This window comes from Triticum dicoccoides, chromosome 1B (genome assembly GCF_002162155.2).
Source record: "Triticum dicoccoides isolate Atlit2015 ecotype Zavitan chromosome 1B, WEW_v2.0, whole genome shotgun sequence".
NCBI classification, from domain to species: domain Eukaryota; kingdom Viridiplantae; phylum Streptophyta; class Magnoliopsida; order Poales; family Poaceae; genus Triticum; species Triticum dicoccoides.
The window spans coordinates 628,508,863-628,535,361 of NC_041381.1; the positions used below are offsets into that span (position 1 = coordinate 628,508,863).

The 26,499-nt window shown below is 46.4% G+C and overlaps 1 protein-coding gene across 1 annotated transcript; it reads right to left on the reverse strand.

Moving 5' to 3' along the window:
* Positions 1-1,681: 1,681 nt before the first annotated feature.
* On the reverse strand, positions 1,682-2,359 carry LOC119349218 (histone H3.2). Its single transcript, XM_037617249.1, has one exon. The coding sequence runs from the start codon at positions 2,273-2,275 to the stop codon at positions 1,865-1,867; it is 411 nt and encodes a 136-aa protein (XP_037473146.1). The 5' UTR covers positions 2,276-2,359; the 3' UTR covers positions 1,682-1,864.
* Positions 2,360-26,499: the final 24,140 nt, after the last annotated feature.

Here is a 26,499-nt window from a genome sequence, read left to right on the forward strand (position 1 = left end):
GAGCACTGTTGTGAACTGCCCAGAATGAGCCGTGTTTAAGTGTGTGCGCGCGGGATCGGTTGGAGAATAGGTACATAGAAATTGGTGTTGGTATTATTGTGGCCAAAATTACCCCGTGGTCTTGTTTCAAAAAAGAATACCCCGTGGGCGACCACTAAAATTCTCTCAAGAAATACTAGCAATGTGCCTTATGATAAACACTTAATCAAGAAAAACTGTACTAGTTGGAGACATCCTTGTAACTTGTATTATAACTGTGTTTGTAGTTTTGAGATTATACAGCACAAAAGTAGGGTTGAGACACTTTCAGCATTGATGTTTTCGTCAGGAAAGCACTCTTTTATAGGGAAGACCATCATGGCTAGTTTTATTGGATTAAAACAGGTTTACATCGTCTACGAGCTTGCTGACAATAATGTCAGGAGGCTCGTCCAACCAACTACTAGACGTCTTATTACAATAACAAAAATGAGCTAGCACATGAGTTGCTTAACTACACGAATGATAACAATGCTTAAAAATGACCTCCCCAATCAGCACACTTGTATCCACACAATCAGCGAAGATGGCCGCCGCCGAATCCCACTAATTTGATTGGCCATTCAAGGAATTTATAACTTACATAGAATCTGACTCCGCTTCTAGTCTGTTGCACCCCGATGAGTTAGCAAACACTAGCCCATCTCTCAGTGCCAAAGCTTCTGTAGATGTGACATCCGCTGCGTGAGGAACAAATTTGCACTGAGCCCTCAGAAAATTACCTCTTTCATCTCGAATAATTGCAGCTGTAGCTCCCACACCTTCATCAGGAAAGCACTGTTTATGTGTACTACACAGAACTGAACTGAACGAGTGTATTACATCTGTTCATTCAGGTTCAGAGGCACCCAAGCGGAATAGTTATTTCGAAGAATTTTGACACAGTACTACTCCCTCCGTTCCATATTACTTGTCGCTGATTTAGTACAAAGTTGTACTAAATCAGCGACGAGTAATATGGAACTGAGGGAGTACCATCTATAAGGTACAAAATCAAAGCAATTAAGAACACAGTAGCTAAAACTGGCAGGTCATTTCACATGCTTGGGGTAGGATACATATTCTCTTTATACTCCTGAATGTGACAAATGTTCAGGATACTCTGTCCACTGGAACAGAACATCAAGCAAACAACTGCTGACAGGCAGAACAGGGAATGGCATGAGATTCTGACCAATCGTTGCCAGTGCTTCCTCGATGCTCTGGTGCGTTATTTAGGAGTTGTCGGTGATGCGACCTACTGTAATATTGCAGGCACGGTGTGGAAGCCTGCGGCCTTTCCTGGACCTGAAGATCTGAAGACAGGGCACCAACCACCAAGTAACTTGTACTAGTTCAGAGCATGGTTCATGGACTTGGGAGATTGCAGTATAATTAGGCAAAGTAGGGATGCTTTCAACAGAATATGTGCACTAAACATCAAACTGGTCGATAGACGGAACTGAAGACGAGCACACTAGCGGACAAGCAATTTTTTCCAGGCACCATCTTAACTGCTCGTTCGTTCTGGTTCAGAGGCAGCTACTAGCTAAAAATTGACGGTCTAATGATAATTAAGCTCAAAATCAGAGCAAAACAGAATAAGCTAGCTAAACCAGGCAAGAAATTTGACAAGTTGGGAACAGGCATTCAGGCGCAGATGTATGAGAACAGGAAGCCAACACTTTTCATTTCCATTGCTGATGGCAACAAGAAGGTACCATCAGATTAGGCACAACACATCCACCATGACAAGAACAGCACAGGCATATTCTGAAACACCACTAGCACACACACTTCCACGGACGAACTCAGCCTAACAAGGATCTAACACACGACGAGCAGCTTAGGCCCTCTCGCCACGGATGCGGCGGGCGAGCTGGATGTCCTTGGGCATGATGGTGACGCGCTTGGCGTGGATGGCGCACAGGTTGGTGTCCTCGAACAGCCCGACGAGGTAGGCCTCGGCGGCCTCCTGCAGGGCGGAGACGGCGGAGGACTGGAAGCGGAGGTCGGTCTTGAAGTCCTGGGCGATCTCCCGGACGAGGCGCTGGAAGGGGAGCTTGCGGATTAGCAGCTCGGTGCTCTTCTGGTACTTGCGGATCTCGCGGAGCGCGACGGTACCGGGGCGGAAGCGGTGGGGCTTCTTAACGCCGCCGGTGGCCGGGGCGGACTTGCGGGCGGCCTTGGTGGCCAGCTGCTTCCTCGGCGCCTTGCCGCCGGTGGACTTCCTCGCCGTCTGCTTGGTGCGGGCCATGTCGTCGGAGATGCGGCGGGAGGTCGAGGCGGAGTTGGTTGTCGCGCTTGGGGATTTGGGGACTGGGGTGAGGAGGAAGAAAGGGAGGGATGGTGTTAAATAGAGGAGACGCGCGCCGAGCGGGCGGGGGATTTTCCCGGGGAGGGCGCGTGAGTTTTGCTTTTCAGCAGGGAAGATGAGCATGGAGCGTTGGATGCGTGGTGCGTGGACGGTCGAGATTTGGTATGGAGGGAGAGATCCGTGGGGTGGTGTTTCGCGTGCTGTGATTGGTTGGGTGCGAGTGACGCGGATCGGTTTCCCTGCTCGGTACAGTACAGGGCCGGCCGGTTCGTTCGCTCGCAGCTGCGTTCGGTATTTCCTTTTCTTTCGATCTTCTCGCTTTCATGGCTTTTTTTTCAGTTCCTCTTTTCCTTTGTTTTTCTTTGGTTTTACTGTATTCCAACGGTTTTAACTGGGTTTTATTTTTTTCCTTTGGTTTTCGTTTTCCTTTCTTTGTTTTTCTATCTTTTTCTTCACCAGATTTCTTTGGGATTATTTTTGGTTATAAATTTGTTTTTCACTGATTTTCTTCCATTTTTCTCTCATCATCTAACTTTGGTTTTTTGTTTCTTTCTTTGTTTTCTTTTGTTTCTTCTTTTGTCGGTTTTCTTTTTTGTTTAACTCTTGTTTCAATAACATTCAACATCTTTCGTATATATCGAAAATATTTCTTATATACATGTTAAATATTTTCTAAATACATGATTGTTTTTTTATGTCTACTTTTTTTCCATGCACATTGTACATTTTTTCGTACATATCAAATATATTTTCTAATAAACATTTAACATGTTTCAAATAAAAGATTAACATTTTTTAATACATCGTCAGTACCATTTCCACACACATTTTAACATTTTTGAAAATAAAAAATTAGTAATTTTTTAATACATGGTTAACATTTTTTTGATACACATTTTTAGATTTGTTAAATGCTTGATTAACAAATTTTTAAATACAAGACTAAAAAATTGAATACATAGTCCACATTTTGCCATACACAATTAACACTTTTCAAATGCCTGATTATTATTTTTCACATACAAGATTAACATTTTGTAACATGGTCAACATTTTTCTGATACACATTTACATTTACAAATGCTTCATTAACATTTTGTAATGCATGGTCAACATTTTTTTCGATACAGATTTACATTTCCAAATGCTTGTTTTAATATTTTTCAAATACAAGATTAACTTTTTTTAATACATGGTCAACATTTTTCCATACACATTTAACATTTTTCAAATACAAAATTAACATTTTGTAATACATGGTCAACATTTTTTTCTATACACATTTACATTTTTAAATGCTTGATTAACATTTTGCAAATACAAGATTAACTTTTTTAATACATGGTCAACATTTTTTGAATATATGGTCAACATTTTTGAAGAGAAGAGACCGAGAGGCTCCAAATAAGTCGGGGAAGCTCCTATTGCACCCGCATGTGTCAACCACGCGGTAGTTCAAACCGGCATACAGTGGAAGCCCCAATTTCAAGCAAAAACTTGAGGTATTGATTTGTTTGTTGTTCCATGTATGACTATATTTAATCCAGGTGAGATGATTGGACATCTGTATAAAGGCCCACGCAACGAATATGTCAACCAATGATGCAAGACCAGCGACCAAGGGCGAGGATATGGTGGACTGTTGATGTGTCACCAAGCGCTGATTAATGGAAGTATAGAGTGTGAATTCATTTTTTTATTATTTTTCCTAGGGTAGTGGATTAAAGCATATGTGATATGTTAACATTTCAGCCACATTAAGTTTGGGATTTCAAGGATGTACATCAACAAATATTTCGTCTCAAAGATTACATTGATGTTATATAGTTTGTACCTCCACTAATGTTATGTAATTTGTGCCATCCTTTGGACTAGCAAGGTCAAAGTTTATGTAATCTGGATAACAAATATTGTGTCTATAAATTTTTATTTTTGTTGTCAAATTGTAATATGTAAAGTATGGGGGTGATAATGTATATTTGCATTTGAATACATTTTTTATGACATCATGAATATATAAGAGCCCTATGATTTGTTGTGTATCTTGCTTTCCCTCGCTAAATCTCCTATTTTGTCTTTGGTTCCTATTTTGGTGTTAGATCTTTGACTCTGGAACCGTTGTCGGAGATGGTGGAGTGATTCGAGTTGCTCCCTGTCGGTATACTAGAGTAGGGGTACCCTAGTATCCCGAACTTGTGCACGGGCAGTTGCAGCACCCCGCGGCAAGGCTTGCCGGGTGACCGCCAAGGCCCTCCGTGGTTCCCGTGGAGCCATTCAAGAACAAAGTATTCAAACCAAGGAGACAAGGCCCCGGCAAGAGGAGCTTGCCGGGAAGGACAACCAAGGCATCTCAAGGAACTTGCCGCGACGCGCCACGCGTCCCGGCGAGGCCCGGTGAGCGACAAGCTTCTGGACGCGACAAGACAACGACCGCGGCAAAGCGCTTGCCGCGGCAAGCTACCACTCTGTACCCGCGCTCCAACACATCCACCAACGTGTCGCCCTAGGGCCTTTCCAGGCGCGCATGGCAAGAGGCTGTGCAGCTAGCGGTGCGCGGTGGCAAGCGACGCTGACAAGATTGCCATCGTGGCGAGCGGTGGCGTCCCTGACGGTCCCTTTTTGCACTATTTGGGCGACGTAGACGGGCATTTAATGCCTTTGTCCCCTGCCGTCAGGGTGAGGTATGATACACTGTACAGGTAGTTGTACCAACCGCAATTCCTTTTCCATTTTTACCCTTGTCTACGTTGCCACCTGTCGGAGACCCCTTTAGCATATAAAAGGAGGCCCATGCGCAACGTAGAGGGGGAGGTTCGAAGGCAGAAAAACACTCACGCTCGGTCTCGTTAGCAGCTAGTGTGTACTGTAGCACTCAGCGCTCCCGAGCAAGAACTCAATACACTCAGACATGCAGTAGTAGGAGTGTTATCTCTCCAGAGAGCTCTGAAGCTGGGAAAACTGCCCGTGTGCTTCGCCTCGATCCGCTCTTCGTGCAATCTCCGCCCCCCGCCGAACCGAAAGGGGCTCGGTCCGCCGGTCCCATAGGTGTTCGTGGATCAGCTTCCCCGACATCTTTGGCGCGCCAGGTAGGGACGTTGAGGTTGTGTGAACCTGATCCGGTGTTCACATGAGCTAGATCTTCATCTTCTTCATCGACATGCCACCGAAGAAGAAGGCTTCGGCGGCAGCTGTTCCGTCCATGTCGATCCCACCACCACCGGAGCAAACGGGTGGTGGGGCAGACGCCGGCGGAAGAACGGGCATCGACGAGGGAGCTTACGGTGCTGCCAGGTCCAAGGACAAGGCTGCGCAGACCTCGGCGTCCGTACATGCACCGCGCCCATCTAGGAGGCGCAGGACCGACAACGTCATGGTATTCGCAGGGCCATACGTTCGTTGGACCAAGATCGAGCTGGTGGATCTCGGGGTGCTCAAGACCAGCATGCACGCCAACATGCTGGCATGAGCGAGATACGGTCGCCTGGACGGGATACTGCTCCTTCTAACATAGTTAGAAGTCCGAGCATATCCCGCTCCTCGCACCGTTTGCCAATGCCGCCCACCACTCCAACAGAAGCTTTGGCGCGCCAGGTAGGGGGCGTTGAGGTTGTGTGAACCTGATCCGGCGTTCACACGAGCTAGATCTTCATCTTCTTCATCGACATGCCATCGAAGAAGAAGGCTTCGGCGGCAGCTGTTCCGTCCACGTCGATCCCACCACCACCAGAGCAAACGGGTGGTGGGGTAGACGCCAGCGGAAGAACGGGCATCGACGAGGGAGCTCACGGTGCTGCCAGGTCCAAGGACAAGGCTGCACAGACCTCGGCGTCCGTACATGCACCGCGCCCATCTCAGGAGGCGCAGGACCGACAGCGTGATGGTATTCGCAGGGCCATACATTCGTTGGACCAAGATCGAGCTAGTGGATCTCGGGGTGCTCAAGACCAGCATGCACGCCAACATGCTGGCACGAGCGAGACACGGTCGCCTGGGCGGGATACTGCTCCTTCTAACATAGTTAGAAGTCCGAGCATATCCCGCTCCTCGCACCGTTCGCCACTGCTGCCGACCACTCGAACAGAAGCTTTGGCGCGAGCTCAATTGCTCCTGGATTACCCTCCAACGGCAGACAAGATCGATGAATGGAGGGCCACCATTCAGAGCCTCATCGGCTTCGCCAACGGCGACACTCCGCGGCAGCCGAGTACATCGCTGCCGTGGCAGGACTGCCGGGCACGAGCTGATGGCGATGAAACCGGTGGGGGTGCAACCACCATGCACTCTCCACCCCGAAGGCCAAGATCGCCGACTCGTCGGATCCACCTCGACAGCGACTCCACCGCATCATCAGATCCACGAGCTCGTCGCGATCAGCGCCAAGTTCTTCACGAACGACAACAAGAAGAGGAAGTTGATTTCTGGTGACTATTTTCCGGCAGAGCTCCCCGAAGTCGCCGCCAAGAAGGTCCTCAAGATCAACACCAAGGGTGCTAAGGAGCAGTCTGCTCCGGCAAGCCCTAGGGTTTGTTCCGTTGAAGCAGACGCTCCCGACAAGTTTTGCTCCGGCAAGCTTGCCGGGGAACGTCAAGCTCCGGCTGAGCCGCAGGTTCTCGCCGTAGAAGCGGATGTTCCCGCAGCAGCAGATGTGCCTTTAGTCCTTGTTGTCGAGCCGCAAGCTCCAGCATGGGCACAGTAGATTGTCTGTTTCCTTCAGACATGAGAACTTCCCGAAGAGCAAGAAGAAGCGGAAAGAGTAGCCTGGCAGTCAAGTATGTACCAGTTTGTCGACAACACACTATACAGAAGAAGACTCAACGGCATGAAATTGAAGTGTATTCACCGGGAAGACGAACAAAAGCTGTTGGAAGAGATACATGGAGGCATATGTGGTCGCCACATTGGCGCAAGAGCACTTGCCGGCAAAGCGTTGCGGCAAGGTTTCTTTTGGCCAACAGCCCTCCAGGATGCAACTGCACAAGTAACCAAGTGTGAAGCGTGCCAGTTCCATTCCAAGCAGATACACCAGCCAGCTCAAGCTCTCCAGACGATCCCTTTATCCTGGCCATTTTCGGTCTGGGGGCTCGACATCCTCGGCCCTTTTCCCGAGCTGTCGGGGGCTTTGAGTACTTGTACGTTGCAATCGACAAGTTCACAAAGTGGCCAAAAGTGGAAGCAGTGAGGAAGGTGACAACACAGTCAGCAGTCAAGTTCTTCAGGTCGACTGTTTGCCGCTTCGGGATCCCTAACAGGATCATCACCGACAACGGCACGCAATTCACGAGCCGCACCTTCATGCAGTACGTCCAAGATCTTGGCGCCAAGGTCTGCTTCGCTTCTGTTGCTCATCCGAGAAGTAACGGTCAAGCGGAGAGGGCGAATGCTGAAGTGCTGCGCGGGCTCAAGACCAGGACTTTCGATAGGCTGCGCAAGTGCGGAAAGAACTGGATTGCGGAGCTGCCGGTGGTTCTTTGGTCGGTCAGGACGATGCCAAATCGAGCCACTGGCCAGACACCTTTCTCTCTAGTCTATGGAGCAGAGGCAGTTCTCCCCACGGAACTCGTATACGGGTCACCTCGAGTGCTCGCTTATGATGAGCTTGAGCAAGAGCAGCTGCGACAAGATGACGCGCTGCTCCTTGAGGAGGACCGTCTTCAGGCCGCTGTACGAGCTGCTCGATACCAGCAAGCTTTGCGCCGCTACCATAGCCGCAAAATTAATGCCAGAAGTCTCGAGGAAGGCGACCTTGTTCTTCGGCGCGTTCAGTCCGCCAAGAATTCCAACAAGTTGATGCCGAAGTGGGAAGGCCCTTACCGGGTGAAACGAGTCACTAGGCCTGGCGCTGTCCGCCTTGAGACCGAAGATGGCATTCCGGTGAGCAACTTGTAAGTGCATCTAGTGCCCCTTAGTGATTTTGGTGTATTGAAGACTTATAGGTTAAGGGACTAATGCGTTTGTGAGTATACACATGCCTATAAGTCTATGAGGAGTTTGATATTTATAGAGAAAGTTGACCCCTAAAAATGAAGTTCTTCAACTGAAGACTTTGATATTCTGAAGACTTTCTGAAGACTTTGAAAGTGAAGAAATTGGTGTGACCTTGAAGACTTGTTATTCATTTGTGGAACATGAAGCGTGAAGACTTCTGTTTTCGTAGTTTCATTTTCTCTTTCTTGAGTCATAGGAAACACCGTACTGTTAAAGGGGGTCGAGGAAATACTAAGGAAAAATTTCCATGTGATGCTCAACTCAAAATTCTACACCTACCAATCCCTTCGAGTGAAGCCTTTGGAAATCTCATACAGTTCAGTCACTTTCTTCGGTGACAGAGACGAAGTTCTTCTGGTCGCTGATGAATTTGCTCTGACTGAGGAGTTAGGAATTCGCCAGTGCGGATTGCCTACATAGTGAGGAACATGATAGCCCTGAGGAATTTGAGAGTCAAATTTCCGACCGTTGCTGTGCTGCGCACCAGCTGTCCCAAAATATCTTATCCACCTAACGGTCATATCATTGAGGGGCATTTATGTCTTATCATGTCGGGCTGCTCCCTAGGCTATAAATAGCCGCCCCCTACAACCACTAGCTGGTTGGCTGCTCCGAGAGAACTTGACACTTGTCATTTGAGAGCAACCCATCCTCCGAGGACTTTGAGCGAAAATCATCGAGTGAGGAAAATCCCAAAAACCCAAACACCTCCAAACCCAAAGTGATTGAGCATCACTGAAAAAATTGATCCTGCGTGGATCCGACGCTTGTTACCTTTGAAGACTGTGCTTCTTCCAGACGGTTAGGCGTCAAGGTCTAGAGCATCCAAGAGGAATTGTGGATTGCCGAGTGACCAAGTCTGTGAAGGTTTGGAAGCCGCCTGAAGACTTACCACGAGTGATTGGACGAGATCTGCGTGATCTTAGTTCAAGGAGAATACGGTGAGGACTGGGTGTCCTGAGCTGCGTGCTCAGAGACTGGGTGTCCGAGACTGCGTGTCCTCGAGTTTAAATACTCAGCCGCTCCAACCAGACGTACAACTGAGACAGCAGTTGGAACTGGTCTACCAAATCATTGTCTTCACCAACCTAACTGGTTCTATTTCCTCAACCCTTTCATTTCCTCATTACTGTGTTGAGTGTTTGTTCATATCTGTGTTTGAAGACTTTGACTGAAGACTTTCTCAATTTCCTCAGTTCAATTTCTTCAGTCTGTTTGTCTTCTTCTTGTGTTATCCTGTGATTACGCTTTCTGTACTCTGTGCTAGTCTTCATTTCATCATGATGACCATGCTTGTATTCTGTTATGCTTACTTCTGAGTACTTATTCCGCTGCTAATAGTTCTTCGCTAAGGAATTTCCTCACCGACAAATTCCCCAGTGAAGAATTCATAAAAATCGCCTATTCACCCCCCCTCTAGTCGACATAACGCACTTTCAATTGGTATCAGAGCAAGGTACTCCCTTGTTCTGTGTGATTTTGGTTTAACCGCCTGGAGTTTCAGTTATGTCGACCGTAGGTATGAAGAAAGTGACATGCCCTATCTTTGACGGTCATGATTATCCCAAGTGGAAGGCCATGATGAGGAAGCGCCTCATGGCAATGAACAGCGAGCTGTGGACCGTCACTGAGATTGGTCTTACTGATCTATGCAAAATGGCGGACGCTGATGATATTCGCAAGTACACTCGACTTGACATCTTGGCGAAGGATATCATCTATTCCTGCCTATCCAGAGATCAATTCAGGCTCATTATGCATCTTTGCAATGCAAAGCTTATCTGGGACCGAATCTCTGATGTCTATGAAGGTCATCGAACCCGTCATGATCCTTGGTTTGAGGACTTCAAGGAATCTCTCAAAACGATGACTTTCGAACCAGAATCATCATCTTCTGCATCATGTCTCATGGCAAAAGGTGACGAGGTAACCGAATGGTCCTCATCTGAATTCAGTGACTGTGAATATGATGATGATATTGAACCTAGCTATACTAGACTTGTTTGCATTGCCACCAAACAACAACATGCCTTGGAAAAGGTTCAAAACATGCTAGGCAAAAGTGATGATATGTTGAGTGAAGAAATGGATCGCACTAAAGCCCTGACTGAAAATCTTCAGAGACTTCAGTCTAGGTTTGATAACCTTCAAAGTCATCATAACACTCTCTTATCTGATCATGAGAAACTTTCTTATGAATTTCTTCAAAGAAAGCAAGACCTTGAGAAGCTAAGAGTGAGTTATGAAGATCTTCAGAAGGAGCGCGATTCATTACTAGCTCAACAAATCAGCGCTTCTCAGGAAGAATTTGTTCCTCCATGCTTAAAGTGCATTGAACGTGAATCTGCTAATTCCTCACCTAAATGTTCAAATGCTTCAATTGTTACAAATTCTTCACCTGCCTCTGCTATCACTAATTCCTCATCTGAGGACATTGCTAGTATCACTGACGATGCAGGGCTGAAGGAATTGTACACAACAGGCATGTACAAAAGCCTCAAAGGGCATCAGATTCTTTGTGATGTACTCAAAAAGCAGATCCTCAACAAAAAACCTAGGAAGGAGGGTATTGCTTTTGAGAGGAAACTCAATGCTGATGGAACATATTGGAAGCCTGAGTAGTACCCCAAAACCTCATGGGTTGCTGCAACGGGACCTCTAGTTGATCCATCTAACTTATCTGGCTTTACATGTGAATCTTCTCATTCTTCTGATGAGTCATTTGACTCCAACTATAAACTGTTCAAAAATCAAAATGGTGAAGTATTTGCTAGATATGTTGGGACTAACTGCAGGAACGGTTCCCCTATGAAGAAAATCTGGGTTCCCAAAAGTTATGTTGAAAGTCTTCAGGTGAATGTCCTCATGACACCACCTGTGAAGAACAGGAACCCCAGATCAAACTCTTCATATGGACCTAATTCTTCATATGGATCCAAGTCCTCATATGGACCAAATTCCTCACGTGGATCAAATTCCTCAAATGGATCAATGTCCTCATATGATTATCATCGTGCTAACAACTCTGTTTCGCAGGGTAGAGCTAAGGGCTATGAATATGCACATTATTTTTCAAATCATTATGTTCATAAGTCCTCGAAGAATTTCTCTGCTTATTCATATGCTTACTCTAACCCCTCTTATGTGAAACGAAATGGTTTGGCCTCTATGCCACCGTTCTCATATGGTGCTCGCAGAGTGATGAACTCTTTGCCACCCCTTCAGATATGGGTGGTGAAGAAAAAGAACTAATCTCTTCTGCAGGGTCAGGTCTCCAGACGTGCTTTAACGTCTGAAGAATTTGCTGGGGACCTGACAAAATTTGCCTGAAAGGACGCAGGCTAATCATGATGAAATGAACTTTCATTTCACACGTCCTCATACTGCTATATCTGCTTACTACTTGATGAAATTCATCTAATGAACTTGATATCATATTCTTCATTGATGAAGCATATGAGATTGTAAGTTACACTAATTCATCTGCAGGATGATCAACCCAAAACCACTGAGTGGGTCCTCGATAGTGGATGTACAAATCACATGACTGGTGACAAGAATCTTCTGATGGATGCTCCCTTTTCACCGTCTCATCTGAAGCACATCATCTTTGCTGACAAAGGCAAAAGTCAGGTATTGGGTCTTGGTAAGGTTGCAATCTCTAAGGATAAACACATGGACAAAGTCATGCTTGTTGAGTCCTTAGGATACAACCTCATGTCAGTCTCAATGCTTTGTGATCTTGATATGGTTGTTGTCTTTGGCAAGTATCGCTGTGTAGTGATTATGGAAGCTGACAATTCCAAAGTCTTCGAAGGCTTTAGGAGAGGAGACTTGTATATTGTTGATTTCTCTACAGGACCACAACCAGCCGTGTGTCTACTTGCAAAAGCTTTAGAAGGCTGGCTATGGCATCAAAAACTTGGTCACGCAGGCATGAGGAATTTGCACACGCTTGCGAAGAAGAAGCATGTCATTGGCATTGAGAATGTCAAATTCCTCAAGGATCACTTATGCGGAGCCTGTGAAGCTGGAAAAATGACCAAGGCCAAGCATCCAGCAAAGACTATCATGACCACTACTCGTCCATTCGAATTGCTTCACATGGACCTCTTCGGACCTAATCATTACTCAGCAGTCACTAATGCTACATCTCTATATGGTTTTGTCATTGTTGATGATTACTCCCGATATACATGGGTACACATTGTTACTTACAAACATGAAGTGCAGGAAGTCTTCAAACGATTTTCCTCGAGGGCTTCAACCAACTTTGGTGTGAAGATCAAGCACATCAGGAGTGACAATGGAACTGAGTTCAAGAATTCCGGTCTTGATGACTATCTTGATGAACTTGGTATTACTCACGAGTTATCTGCTCCCTATACTCCTCAGCAGAATGGCGTCGTGGAGCGCAAGAACAGAACTCTTGTTGAGATGGCTCGCACTATGCTTGATGAATACAAAACGCCTCATCATTTTTGGATTGATGCAATTGATACTACGTGCCACATCATCAACAGAGTATATCTTCACAAATTCTTCAAGAAGACGGCCTATGAACTCCTCACTGACAAGAAACCCAATGTGAGTTATTTCAAAGTCTTCGGTGCTAAATGTTGGATTAGAGATCCTCACCATAATTCTAAATTTGCACCGAAACCACATGAAGGTTCTATGCTTGGTTACGGAAAGGACTCGCACACCTACAAAGTCTTCAACAATGCTCTTCACAAGGTTGTTGAAACTGTAGATGTGCGGTTCGATGAAACTAATGGCTCGCAAAGAGAGCACCTACCTTCTGCGTTAGATGAACCAGCACCTGAGGATTCTATCAAGTTCAAGGCAACTGAGGATGTCATTCCTACTGAAGAACTTGCTGAAGAATTCATTCCAGTACGTGAAGAACGTCGAGCTGATGCACCTGAAGATAATGCTGAAGAAAATGGTGCTGAAGAAAATGCTGACCAAATTCCTCAGTGACAGCCAGCTCATCCTCGCGTTGCAAAAGAAGTACAAGTTGACAAGATCATCGATGACATTGAAGCGCCAGGTCCTCTCACACGCTCAAAAGCTTCACATTTATCTAACTTTTGTGGGCACTATGCTTTTGTCTCTATCACAGAGCCCACTAAGGTAGATGAAGCATTTCTGGAGCCGGAGTGGATTCAGGCTATGCAAGAAGAATTACATCAGTCTGAGCTCAACAATGTCTGGGAACTGGTCAAACGTCCAGATCCTTGCAAGCATAATATCATTGGCACAAAGTGGATCTACCGCAACAAGCAAGATGAAAATGGCCTTGTGGTGAGGAATAAGGCACGATTGGTAGCTCAAGGCTACACACAGGTTGAAGGAATTGATTTCGATGAAACTTTTGCACCTGTTGCTAGACTTGAGGCTATTTGCATATTACTTGCTTATGCTAACCATCATGATATCATCTTATATCAAATGGATGTGAAAAGTGCATTCCTCAATGGTAAGCTTGAGGAAGAAGTATATGTTGCTCAACCCCCAGGTTTTGAAGATCCAAAGAATCCTGACAAATTCTTCAGACTTAATAAGGCCCTCTATGGCCTCAAGCAAGCCCCTCGGGCGTGGTATGATACATTGAAGGAATTCTTCATGAAGAATGGCTTCACACCCGATTCACTTGACCCTACTCTCTTTACTAAATCTTATGATGGTGAACTGTTTGTGTGCCAAATATATGTTGATGATATTATCTTTGGCTGTACTAACCAACGTTATAGTGATGAATTTGCATATATGATGAGTGAAGAATATCAAATGTCTATGATGGGAGAGTTGAAATTCTTTTAGGTCTTCAAATTCGTCAACAGCATAATGGCATATTCATATCTCAGGAGAAATACCTCAAAGATGTTCTGAGGAAATTCGGCATGCAAGATTGCAAAGGCGTCAAAATTCCTATGCCCACAAATGGCCATCTATGCACTAATGAAAATGGTATTGACTTCGATCACAAGGTATACCGCTCCATGATTGGTTCTTTACTGTACTTATGTGCATCTAGGCTAGATATAATGCTTAGTGTTTGCATGTGTGCCCGATTTCAAGATGCACCGAAGGAATCACACCATAAGGCTGTGAAACATATTCTTCGATATCTAGCTCACACACCAACACTAGGATTATGGTACCCCAAGGGCTCTGCTTTTGATCACATTGGATATTCTGACTCTGACTATGCTGGTGATCGTGTGGACCGCAAGTCAACTTCTGGCACTTGTCATTTCCTAGGACGATCTTTGGTCTGTTGGTCCTCGAAGAAACAGAACTGTGTATCACTGTCCACTTCGGAAGCTGAATACATTGCTGCTGGCTCTTGCCGTGCTCAACTGCTTTGGATGAAGCAAACCCTCAAGGACTATGGCGTCAACGTGAAGAATGTGCCTCTCCTCTGCGACAATGAGAGTGCCATCAAGATTGCTCACAACCCAGTTCAGCACTCGAAGACTAAGCACATTCAGATTCGTCATCATTTTCTTCGTGATCATGTGTTGAAGGGCGACATCTCCATTGAGCACGTGAAGACTGAAGAACAGCTAGCTGATATCTTCACTAAGCCCTTGGATGAGAAGAGATTTAGCAAGTTGCGGTGTGAGCTAAATATCTTAGAATCTTCGAATGTTCTTTGAAAAGGACACACATCCTAACACTTATGCAAAATTGATGACTTAGATGTGCAACACATGAAGAAACATTTTTCTTCAATCAATGAAGAATAACACTCTAAGTGTGAAGAAATTAATGAAGAACTTGATTCTCAGAACCCTACGACAATTGTACGCGGTGTCTGAAATCATCATTCTTATACGGTGGGTCACGCCACCACAAAAAGTTGAAAATCTTCAATTTGAGTTTTTCCTCAGTTTTGAAATTCTTCAGTTTTTCAAATTCTTCAACTTTTCAAAATCTTCACTGTTTCCTTCGTTTGTCTTCATTGACTATATATATATCTATGAGTTTATGTCCTCTACAGCATTCACTTATAGCTATTTCTTCAAGTTGCTTCTTCTGCTAAGTGAATGTGATCAGACCCTTCCCCCTCTATGCTATACTCAACCCAATCTATTCACAAATTCTTCATGTGCGTTCTATTTGAAACTCGTTCAAAATCTTCACTGTGTCCTTGTCAGCTGAAGAAATTGTGAACGAAACTTTAAAACAAATCTTATCCAAATTTTCGGTTTTGCCGCACAAACTGTTCCGCATCCCATGATGCATTATTCTATTCACCCACGATCGTACACGATCTCCACTACACAGTACATGGGTGACACATGTCATGAGAAGGAGAATGGTCAGGGGCACGTTCGTCCTAAATCTTCGGGCGAACAGTTTTTCACCGTGTCTATAAACACCCCTCTCCCCTTCCTCACTTCATTTACTCCACTCGACCATTCTCTCTCTCGCTCGAGCTCCTCAAACCCTAGCGCCGCCGCTACTCCATCGTCGCCGGTGAGGAAGAGCTTCGCTGCCTCGACCTCGTCGCCGTCGTACTCACGCCGACCGCGGAAATCTTCACTCCGCCGCCGCCGTAGCTGTCTTCCTCCGCCGAGTTAGGGCAAGGAAGATCTAACCTGACGAACTTCCCATCTATTCTTCTCAATTCATCGTGTTCTTCACTTCGGGTAATTAAAAGTTACTTTTATTACTCACTTTGATTCTCAAACTTTCCTGAAAATCTTCAAAGGTGTTTATTCTTCAAATCTTCACATATATGAACACCTCAAACAAACTATGCTCTTGATTCGTTTCTCTAAGCAATGATTTTCCTCAAGATTCCTCAATTGTGTGGATCCTCGATCTATACAACTCTGGAACCTAAGACAAAGATCGCTTAGTGAAATTCTTCAAGGCTCATCTGGTCAAATTCCCCAAAACTTGTTCTTTACAAAAACCTTCTCAGAACGCATATGACCTCTCCAAATTCCTCGCACCTGTACTCTGTTCGCAGGTACTCATGTCTGCTGCTGAATCACTAGGTTCTCATCAACTTAACTCATTTGCAGCATTCCTCGAAGAAAAACTGCATACTTCTTCAGAAAACTCGATTGTTCAAATTCCTCAACCGAAGAATATGGCAGACGGTAAGAAGCCGCAGAAAGGAGGAAAGAAACCCGAGGTTATGACTGCTTTTGAAATCCCTGAGGAAATTTATGCTGACTATTGCACACCTGATGAAGCAAAATTTGGCAAAGAAAATAAAAATCAGCGCAAGGTGCGCATTCAGAAGATTGAACGGAGATGGGCAAGGGAATGGAGGGAATACAGATATGTGACTCCAAAGTACATGAAGAAATTCGCCCTCAATCCTCCATGCCCAAGAGCTCCATTGGCACCTGGCCAAGTAGCTGACCCCACAAGCATCAAACGTGGTGAGGACTTTCCTGAAGAATGGGCTAAGCGCCAAGCAAAATTGGCAAAACAAGCCAAGGAGGCAGTGAAGAAATTCAATGAGGATTCTGCCACTGTTGCTGCTGCTGAGGCCTCGGTCAAACCGAGGAAATCCATGCCAAAGAAGCCTGCTCGTAAGCCAAGTGCTTCACCAACAGTGCCCTCACGGCCAAGTTCCTCAGCAATGCCCTCAAGGCAAATTCCTCACACTGCCACAGCTCCACCAAAGTCCTCAACAGCTCCTTCAAAGTCCTCAGCTCCTGTGCATCTGGCTACATGTCAAAGGACTGCTGGTTTCTCGATTGCATCTGGTGTCTCAGCCAGTTCCTCAGGTGCACCAAAGTCATCATCTGGCCCGACACTGATGAAGACCAAAGCAACAGCTGGACGAGGTCCTCGGCCAAGTCCAAAGAAGAAACAGGTCGCATTCCATGTGCCATCTAATGATGAAGCTTCTGATGATGAACTCGCAGAAATCATCAGAGACAGACAGGTGAAGGCCGCTAGAGCCAAAGGCACATCTGTGCCACTGCTTTTGGATCCGAAGAAGATCCTCGACTACATTGATCTCTGGCATAAGGACCCAGACACCCCTATGCCTAATTTTCATTTGACTCCTGGACAAAGTCACATGCTGACCCATTTCATCGCTGAAGAGAAATGGAAGTTTGAAAAGGCAAGAGAGATCAAGAAAGCTCAATACAGGAAGGAGAAGTTCCTGAAGAAAAACATTGTCAAAATGACACCTGAAGAACTTCTCAAGGTCCAGACTGAAATTCAAGACCTCAGCAAAAACTTCGATGCTTATTATGCTGATTGGCAAGGGGCCAAGGTCAGATTCGTCAACCTGACGAAGAAATTCACCAATGTTGCAGCCTCAACGCAACATGAAATTCCTCAGGCTGAAGCCTCAGCTCAGCCGACTAAAGAACATGCCAGCACCGCTGATGAAGTTCAGGCTGCTGATGAAAATGCTAGTTCCAGGGCTGATGATCCCATTCCAGCCGCTGAAGAAATTGCCAGGGCATCCACTAGTGGTGCGCCTGAAGAAACTGAACAAGTCAGGGCAACTACATCAGTTGCGCCTGAAGAAAATCAACCAGATTCCTCAGCTCCATCTGCGCCTACACCAACTCCAATTCTTCCATGTGCATTCAATGTGAAGAAGACCAAGGCTGCAGAGCGAGCTGCAGTGAAGAAAAGGAAGGCATCAGCTGCGTCAAATTCTTCGGCTGCGAAGAAAAGGAAGCCAATGACCAGCTCACTCAAAAATCCTATTGATGCTGTTCCGATTTCCTCCATGCCATCAAAGGACATTGTTCCTTTTGGAGAAGACTATAAGATCCCAAGCGGATCTGATGAAGAAAATCATTCTGCTGCTTCATCAGAGCAGATTGATGAAGAAATTGAAGTGGACGCAATCCCTTCAACGCCAATCATTTCCTCACCTATGCCTCAGTTCACAGCTGAAGAGGCTGGTGTTGAGGAAATTGAAGATGAAGATGTGGATATTGGCTGCACCACACCTGTGATGAACGATGACTTTTGGGAAAGTCAGCATCCAAATTCTCCACTCTTCACCCCACTCCAACAGATACCTCAGTCCCCTGCACCAACAGTTCAAATGGGCTCTGAAGAAACTCATCCCACGACATCTGTCCATGAAGAAATTCCAGCCACTAGTGCTGATGAACCTACTGCTGCTGATCCTCAGACTGCACCTATTGAGGAACAAGAAATTCCTCAGCCTGAAGAACCTGAGCTCGCGATTCCTGAGGTAGTAATGCAACTCACTGACACCCCTCTGCCAAAGCCAAAGGATCCGTTCTCAAGCAAACAAAAGTTCAAGGCTGAAGCTTTCTTTGCCGAGCACGTATTCTTCACAGACTATAATCCATATGATTCTGCTCGCATAAGGAAGAGGCGTTTCTGGACTGCCAGCCAAGCCAATTTCTATTCCTCAGTGCTTTTCGCCAAAGACAAAGTCTTCGATCATGCACATATTCCTCATGTGGACATGGAATCTCTGCCCGGCTTTGAGCCAGTCCTCAGTGTTCTTCATGACGCAGGACTTCTGAATTTCTGCATTGATATCTGTGACTGGAATGAAGAACTTATTCTTCAATTCTATGCAACTTTGCACATCACCGGAGACGCTGATGACGTGAACTCATGGGTGTTGGACTGGATGTCTGAAAACACTCACTACAAGGCACTAGCAACTGAATTGCTTCGTGTCCTTCCTCTCAGTCCTCCACTTGATGGTGCTCGTTGCATCTACAACGAACCAAAACTGTCAGATCACTATATGCAAGTACTGATGAAGCCTTTGAAGCCAAGGCAGGCCCCACGAACCAAATTCCTCGTCAAGGAATTACTCTATGTGCCTCGGACTGTCTATCGAATTCTAACAAAGACAATGAGTCCCATCAAAGGCCACGACTCAAATGATGAAGAAGTCGTTGGCATCATGAAGAATATGCTTTTCAACATCATTTATGGCGTTCCCGTCAACTTCCATGATTTCTTCATGAGGACTCTGGCCAATATTGCTATGTCACCATTCGAGCTGAAGCCCTATGCTCCCTGGATTATGAGATTCATCAGGGCAAGATCTTCACTGAATTACAAAGCTGACACTCTGAACCACGGTAGCTACTTGCCTCCCATTGAAGTCCTCAAACGGACAGTTCATCAGCTGATGATAAAGGCAAGGCCGCTGCTGTGATCGATGAAGGCATTCGTCCATTGGATGGTCAATTTCGCAAGGCTGCATCTTACTCTACCAATGATGATTCTGCCACACATGACTCTGTCGCAAATACCTCAGCCAAGCAAAATCCTCAAGCCATAGCACCCAGGGTGATGACTGATCGTGAGTTACTCCTCAGTCTTCATCAGAAGGTTGATCGCAATCATAATTGGGTAAAGCGTCAGTTTGGTTCAATTCTTCACAACATGACCTCAACACACAATGCAGTGAAGAAAAACCAATACTACCTCCATGAAACCTTCAACCGTACCTGGGCTGTTCTCTCTCATGTCTACAGCGCTGCAGATCTGAAGAAAATGGGTCTCAAGGAAGAATTTGACTGGTCTGCACCTCCACCGAAGAAATTCAAGAAGGTCAAAGTTCCTTCCTTGGTGGCCAGCTCCTATTCTTCATCACGCGAGACTGATGAGTATGAAGATTTGGACGACACTACGGCAGGCCCTGCTACAACAAACAACCCCAACAATGCTGGCGCTCCTCCATCAACTTGATATTCTTCAGGGGCGTTAGTCCTCAGTTTCGATCCTTTTGGTCATTTGATGACAAAGGGGGAGAAATCTGAGTTAGTCTTCAAGCGGGTCTATATTAAGGGCATTTTTTTTAAGTTACAACTCTCGTTCTTCTGAAACTTTTATTTGGATCGAGTTGTAATCTTAAACCCGATGGTGCGCTGATACTTTTGTTGCATTATGCTTTGCATGCTTATTCCTCGTTAATGACATTGCACACATGCTGAATCTCATCAGGCACCATATTTCATCATGCATTTCAAGTTCTTCATATTATATATCAAATGCGTGTATGAATTACAAGATATAGGGGGAGATCTCCATGATTCAACTCTTCAAATGTGCATTGCCTCAAAAGCAAATTCCTCACTATGCACATCTTCAGGGGGAGTTCTACTATATCTTGTAATCAAATTCCTCAATATCAGTGTATACACTTCATATGTTTATCCCCGTTGAAAACTTAACCTATGTTGTCATCAATCACCAAAAAGGGGGAGATTGTAAGTGCATCTAGTGCCCCTTAGTGATTTTGGTGTATTGAAGACTTATAGGTTAAGGGACTAATGCGTTTGTGAGTATACATAGGTCTATAAGTCTATGAGGAGTTTGATATTTACAGAGAAAGTCGACCCCTAAAAATGAAGTTCTTCAACTGAAGACTTTGATATTCTGAAGACTTTCTGAAGACTTTGAAAGTGAAGAAGTTGGTGTGACCTTGAAGACTTGGTATTCATTTGTGGAAAATGAAGCATGAAGACTTTTGTTTTCGTAGTTTCATTTTCTCTTTCTTGAGTCATAGGAAACACCGTACTGTTAAAGGGGGTCGAGGAAATACTAAGGAAAAATTTCCATGTGATGCTCAACTCAAAATCCTACACCTACCAATCCCTTCGAGTGAAGCCTTTGGAAATCTCATACAGTTCAGTCACTTTCTTCAGTGACAGAGACGAAGTTCTTCTGGTCACTGATGAATTTGCTCTGACTGAGGAGTTAGGAATTCGCCAGTGCGGATTGCCTACATAGTGAGGAACATGATAGCCCTGAGGAATTTGAGAGTCAAATTTCCGACCGTTGCTGTGCTGCGTGCCAGCTGTCCCAAAATATCTTATCCACCTAACGGTCATATCATTGAGGGGCATTTATGTCTTATCATGTCGGGCTGCTCCCTAGGCTATAAATAGCCGCCCCCTACAACCACTAGCTGGTTGGCTGCTCCGAGAGAACTTGACACTTGTCATTTGAGAGCAACCCATCCTCCGAGGACTTTGAGCGAAAATCATCGAGTGAGGAAAATCCCAAAAACCCAAACACCTCCAAACCCAAAGTGATTGAGCATCACTGAAGAAATTGATCCTGCGTGGATCCGACGCTTGTTACCTTTGAAGACTGTGCTTCTTCCAGACGGTTAGGCGTCAAGGTCTAGAGCATCCAAGAGGAATTGTGGATTGCCGAGTGACCAAGTCTGTGAAGGTTTGGAAGTTGCCTGAAGACTTACCACGAGTGATTGGACGAGATCTGCATGATCTTAGTTCAAGGAGAATACGGTGAGGACTGGGTGTCCTGAGCTGCATGCTCAGAGACTGGGTGTCCGAGACTGCGTGTCCTCGAGTTTAAATACTCAGCCGCTCCAACCAGACGTACAACTGAGACAGCAGTTGGAACTGGTCTACCAAATCATTGTCTTCACCAACCTAACTGGTTCTATTTCCTCAACCCTTTCATTTCCTCATTACTGTGTTGAGTGTTTGTTCATATCTGTGTTTGAAGACTTTGACTGAAGACTTTCTCAATTTCCTCAGTTCAATTTCTTCAGTCTGTTTGTCTTCATCTTGTGTTATCCTGTGATTACGCTTTCTGTACTCTGTGCTAGTCTTCATTTCATCATGATGACCATGCTTGTATTCTATTATGCTTACTTCTGAGTACTTATTCCGCTGGTAATAGTTCTTCACTAAGGAATTTCCTCACCGACAAATTCCCCAGTGAAGAATTCATAAAAATCGCCTATTCACCCCCCCTCTAGTCGACATAACGCACTTTCACAACTCCTGGAACATTGAGCATCTTCATAAGTTTTACCCGTAAGGCGCGGTTGCCGGAACCTATTCCGGCAACCACCTTTTGCACAAGTCTTGCCGATGTTGCATGTAATCCTTTGTACGAAGCTGGGCGCAGACCCCGTGCATAGCGCCTACCCCTGGTAAGCAATAACGAGCCGTAAGGCCCCATATCTTTATTTTCTCTTCTTTCTCTTTCTCAAAGAAGGGAAGGTTCCCTCGCCCACAAGTTTGCCAGGGGGAAAGGAGAAGATAATGGTGTGGACCAAGCGTCGTTCGAGGAAGTTTCGCCTTACCGGGAAGCAAACGACAGAAAAGCTAAGTTGCTAAAGTTTGAGCAATCAGTTTTTAAAATATTTAAGTTATCTTCCTCGAACGACCGTGCTTTGTATGGAAAACCTGTGCGCGGAGGAACCAACTCGTAGCTAGTTGCGCCCTTACTTTGTTTCGAGTCCGCTCAACAACTTAAGTGAGCTGCGACTAGTTGCGACAAGGTTTCTTGTCGGTAGCGGCACCGCCAGCAGGCTGCTGACGTCCCGCACTCAGCGCTCGCGGCTAAGGTGCCTGCGCCGACAAGTTCCCTAAAAGCGTAGGGCAAAAACATACAAAGGAAGGAATCAAGTAAAGGAAATAACATAGCAATCGCTACCCAAAATAGAGTCATATTATAAGATAGCTTGTCGCAGCTCTAACAGATTGTTCTCATAACATGACCAGCAGCGACAAGAAAAAGAGAAAACGGGCGGCCTAATCTACGCGATCGCCCTCAACCCTCTTGATCCCGCTCACCTTGTCCACAATGGGTGCGACAAGGGTCTTGAGCGCTTCCAAATCAGCATCCGGCGGCAAGGTCCTGAGGACGTTGGTGAGGTTGAGGCCTGGGTTGCAGAAGGCCACCTTCACCAGCACCTTTTGAAGAGCTCCCGCGCAGATCTTGCGTGATTCATCGGCCAGCTGCTTTGGGATCTTCTCCCAGAGTCGCTGGAGGGCCGTCGCCACGCCTTTGAAGAACAAGCTGAGCTTGGCGCTGGGTTGGAGGTGCTCATCGGAGGAATACCCGAGATCCTCCATCCCCAGTTGTGCCAGCTCCTCGTCGATGGCTGCGGCAACACCCACGATCTCTCCCACGACGCCGCATTCGACGCGTGCCGTTTGAGGAGGGCACGGAGGATACAGAGTGAAATACGGCGTAACCCAGGCCGCGCGTGCCCGTGTCCTGTTTTGGGCCTGGCCCAACAGCGCTCGGCACCGTGTGTGGCCCAGGCCCGGGGGCTCCTGTCGGTGTACTAGAGTAGGGGTACCCTAGTATCCCGAACTTGTGCACGGGCAGTTGCAGCACCCCGCGGCAAGGCTTGCCGGGTGACCGCCAAGGCCCTCCGTGGTTCGTGTGGAGCCATTCAAGAACAAAGTATTCAAGCCAAGGAGACAAGGCCCCGGCAAGAGGAGCTTGCCGGGAAGGGCAACCAAGGCATCTCAAGGAACTTGCCGCGACGCGCCACGCGTCCCGGCGAGGCCCGGTGAGTGACAAGCTTCCGGATGCGACAAGACAACGACCGCGGCAAAGCGCGGCGCGGCAAGCTACCACTCTGTACCCGCGCTCCAGCACATCCACCAACGTGTCGCCCTGGGGCCTTTCCAGGCGCGCGTGGCAAGAGGCTGTGCAGCTAGCGGTGCGCGGTGGCAAGCGACGCTGACAAGATTGCCATCGTGGCGAGCGGTGGCGTCCCTGACGGTCCCTTTTTGCACTATTTGGGCGACCTAGACGGGCATTTAATGCCTTTGTCCCCTGCCATCAGGGTGAGGTATGATACACTATACAGGTAGTTGTACCAACCGCAATTCATTTTCCATTTTGACCCTTGTCTACATTGCCACCTGTCGGAGACCCCTTTAGCATATAAAAGGAGGCCCATGCGCAACGTAGAGGGGGAGGTTCGAAGGCAGAAAAACACTCACGCTCGGTCTCGTTAGCAGCTAGTGTGTACTGTAGCACTCAGCGCTCCCGAGCAAGAACTCAATACACTCAGACATGCAGCAGTAGGAGTGTTATCTCTCCGAAGAGCTCCGAAGCTGGGTAAACTGCCCGTGTGCTTCGCCTCGATCCGCTCTTCGTGCGATCTCCGCCCCCCGCCGAACCGAAAGGGGCTCGGTCCGCCGGTCCCATAGGTGTTCGTGGATTAGCTTCCCCGACACTCCGACCCAGGGTACCATGGCCGTCGGATGTTGCAACCGGCAGAGCCAGTTACCGGGGCAAGCAACGGTAGATGCTAGAACTAGCTACCACGACGTTACGAGTGCGGTGACGTGCAAGGCAAGATCATCGGTGTCGTGCTTGCAACCGTGAAGATGTGGGTGTTGCGACTACATGTTAGCAACCAATTATAGTATGTTCTCAACTAGCCATGATTCAGAGGTTACATGCCATTGATCGAGGAATCAGAAGCTAACTAATGGATTTCATGGGAGACAAGTGAGGAAGATGAGCAGTGCAGGAGATAGGGAGAGGAGAACGCCCCATGCATGCCAGCCAATCCAAGGTCGAAGCCCTCCAATCCAAGCCATCGTCGCTCGTTGTCATCTCCCATGTATATGTAGTGACTCTCCAATAGCTTATGGTCAAGCCCAAGGCACAAGAGCAACTCATAGTCCAACCCACGTAATAGGACAAGGGAGGCCGCTAACAATCCACCTTCCATAAAATTTGGCTTGCCCTCAAGCCAACCATATGTCGAATAACCGGGATCCCAAGGAGCTTGTACAATAGACCGAACCCAATCAAGAAATGTCTCACTTGGATCACAGTTCAGTTTGTAGACTTGCATAATTAGCACACCATGAGCCACCGCTAGAAACATTAGCCGAAAAAGGATGAGGGGAACTGCAAATCCCTTGAAGGCACCCAAGGATCCAAAAAAAATAAAGCAGCTGATATTGATGATGTTCCACCCGCTAAATGTGAGCCTGGAGAAGAAGTGTACACAGATACTCAAGGTCTGGTGTATGATGGAAAACCTAGAAAAGGTGATCGTGGCCAAGGGACAAAGACAACAACGAAAGTGTCTGACCCCGAGCCGTACAGGACTTCGCCTGGTCATGAATCAACCACTGATAGAAAGAGTCCCTAAAGATTTTATTTAACACATGGAAGACAACCCCTAAAAATGGATTTCTTCAAGTGAAGAATTTGGTGATGAAATGGGTACGACCTTTTGAAGAAATTGATGTGAAGACTCGAAGCTTGAAGACTTTTATTTTCGTAGTTTTTTTCTTCTTATTTGAGTCATAGGAGAAATCACACTGTTAAAGGGGGTCTAGGTGAAACATATTTCACATTTCTAAAGTGATGCTCAAACCTATACATACACAAGCCGCTTCGAGCGAAGCCTTTGGAAATCTCCGAAACAGCTGACGCATTTGCTAGTGATAGTGACGAAGTTCATCTGGTCGTTGACGAATTTGGCCAAGCTGAGGAGTTAGAAGTTTGCCAGTGCGATCTACCTACCATGAGGAAATTGAGTGCCTCGACGAATTTGAGAATTCAAATTCCGACCGTTGCTGCGTCGCGGGCCAGCTGTCGAGTGGATCCTCATCCTGACAAGGATTGAATCATAGAAGGGCATTTATGACAATTCATGTACCCTGGCTATAAATAGCCCCATGACGGTGTCCTGGACTAGGGGGTACTCACCACGTCATCTCCCGACCAGGTGGATCGGGCCGAGGACCCCCATGGCGGTTCACTATTGGGCCAGTTCGGGCAGCCCATGCCACATACAAGGGATATTCCACAAGACTGGTGCCCAAGACAAGGACTCTTCTAAACCCTAGGCCTCTGGTATGTTATATAAGCCAAGGCCAAGCTAGTCAATAGACAATCTAATATTCATTAGAACAATCTCGTGGTAGATACATGTACTATGTATTACACCCATATGAATACAATCGAAAGCATGATGTATGGTATTATCTCTTCGAGAGAGCCCGAACCTGGGTAAAACTTTGTGTCCATGTTACCATCGCTCCAAGACGCCTAGCTTAGGACCCCTACTACGAGATATGCAGGATTTCATACCGACATTGATGCTTTTCATTGAGAGTCTGCTGGCAGTCGTCACGGTGCAATGGGAATTCAGATTGTCTCCGGCTTGATGTACGCGTCATAATCGAGCTTTATTGTCGATGTCGGCATCTTCGTCGCCGGCTCGATTAGTCACCTTGGCTCGACCAAGGACTGCGCTCCATCTCAGATCATTATCTTCGGACGAGGGACTTCATTATCAAGTTCGATCTCTATCAAGATCATGGAGGAATCATCAATGGAGCTCGGGGGTTCAACATCAACATTGCCCTCGGGCGATCGTGCTGTTTTTCTGGACAAAAAAACATGTATCCACCGCCACCGCCTCCTCG

Coding starts and splice junctions, on each gene's coding strand:
- LOC119349218 (XM_037617249.1), bottom strand. CDS start 2,275: ATGGCCCGCACCAAGCAGACGGCGAGGAAGTCCACCGGCGGCAAGGCG.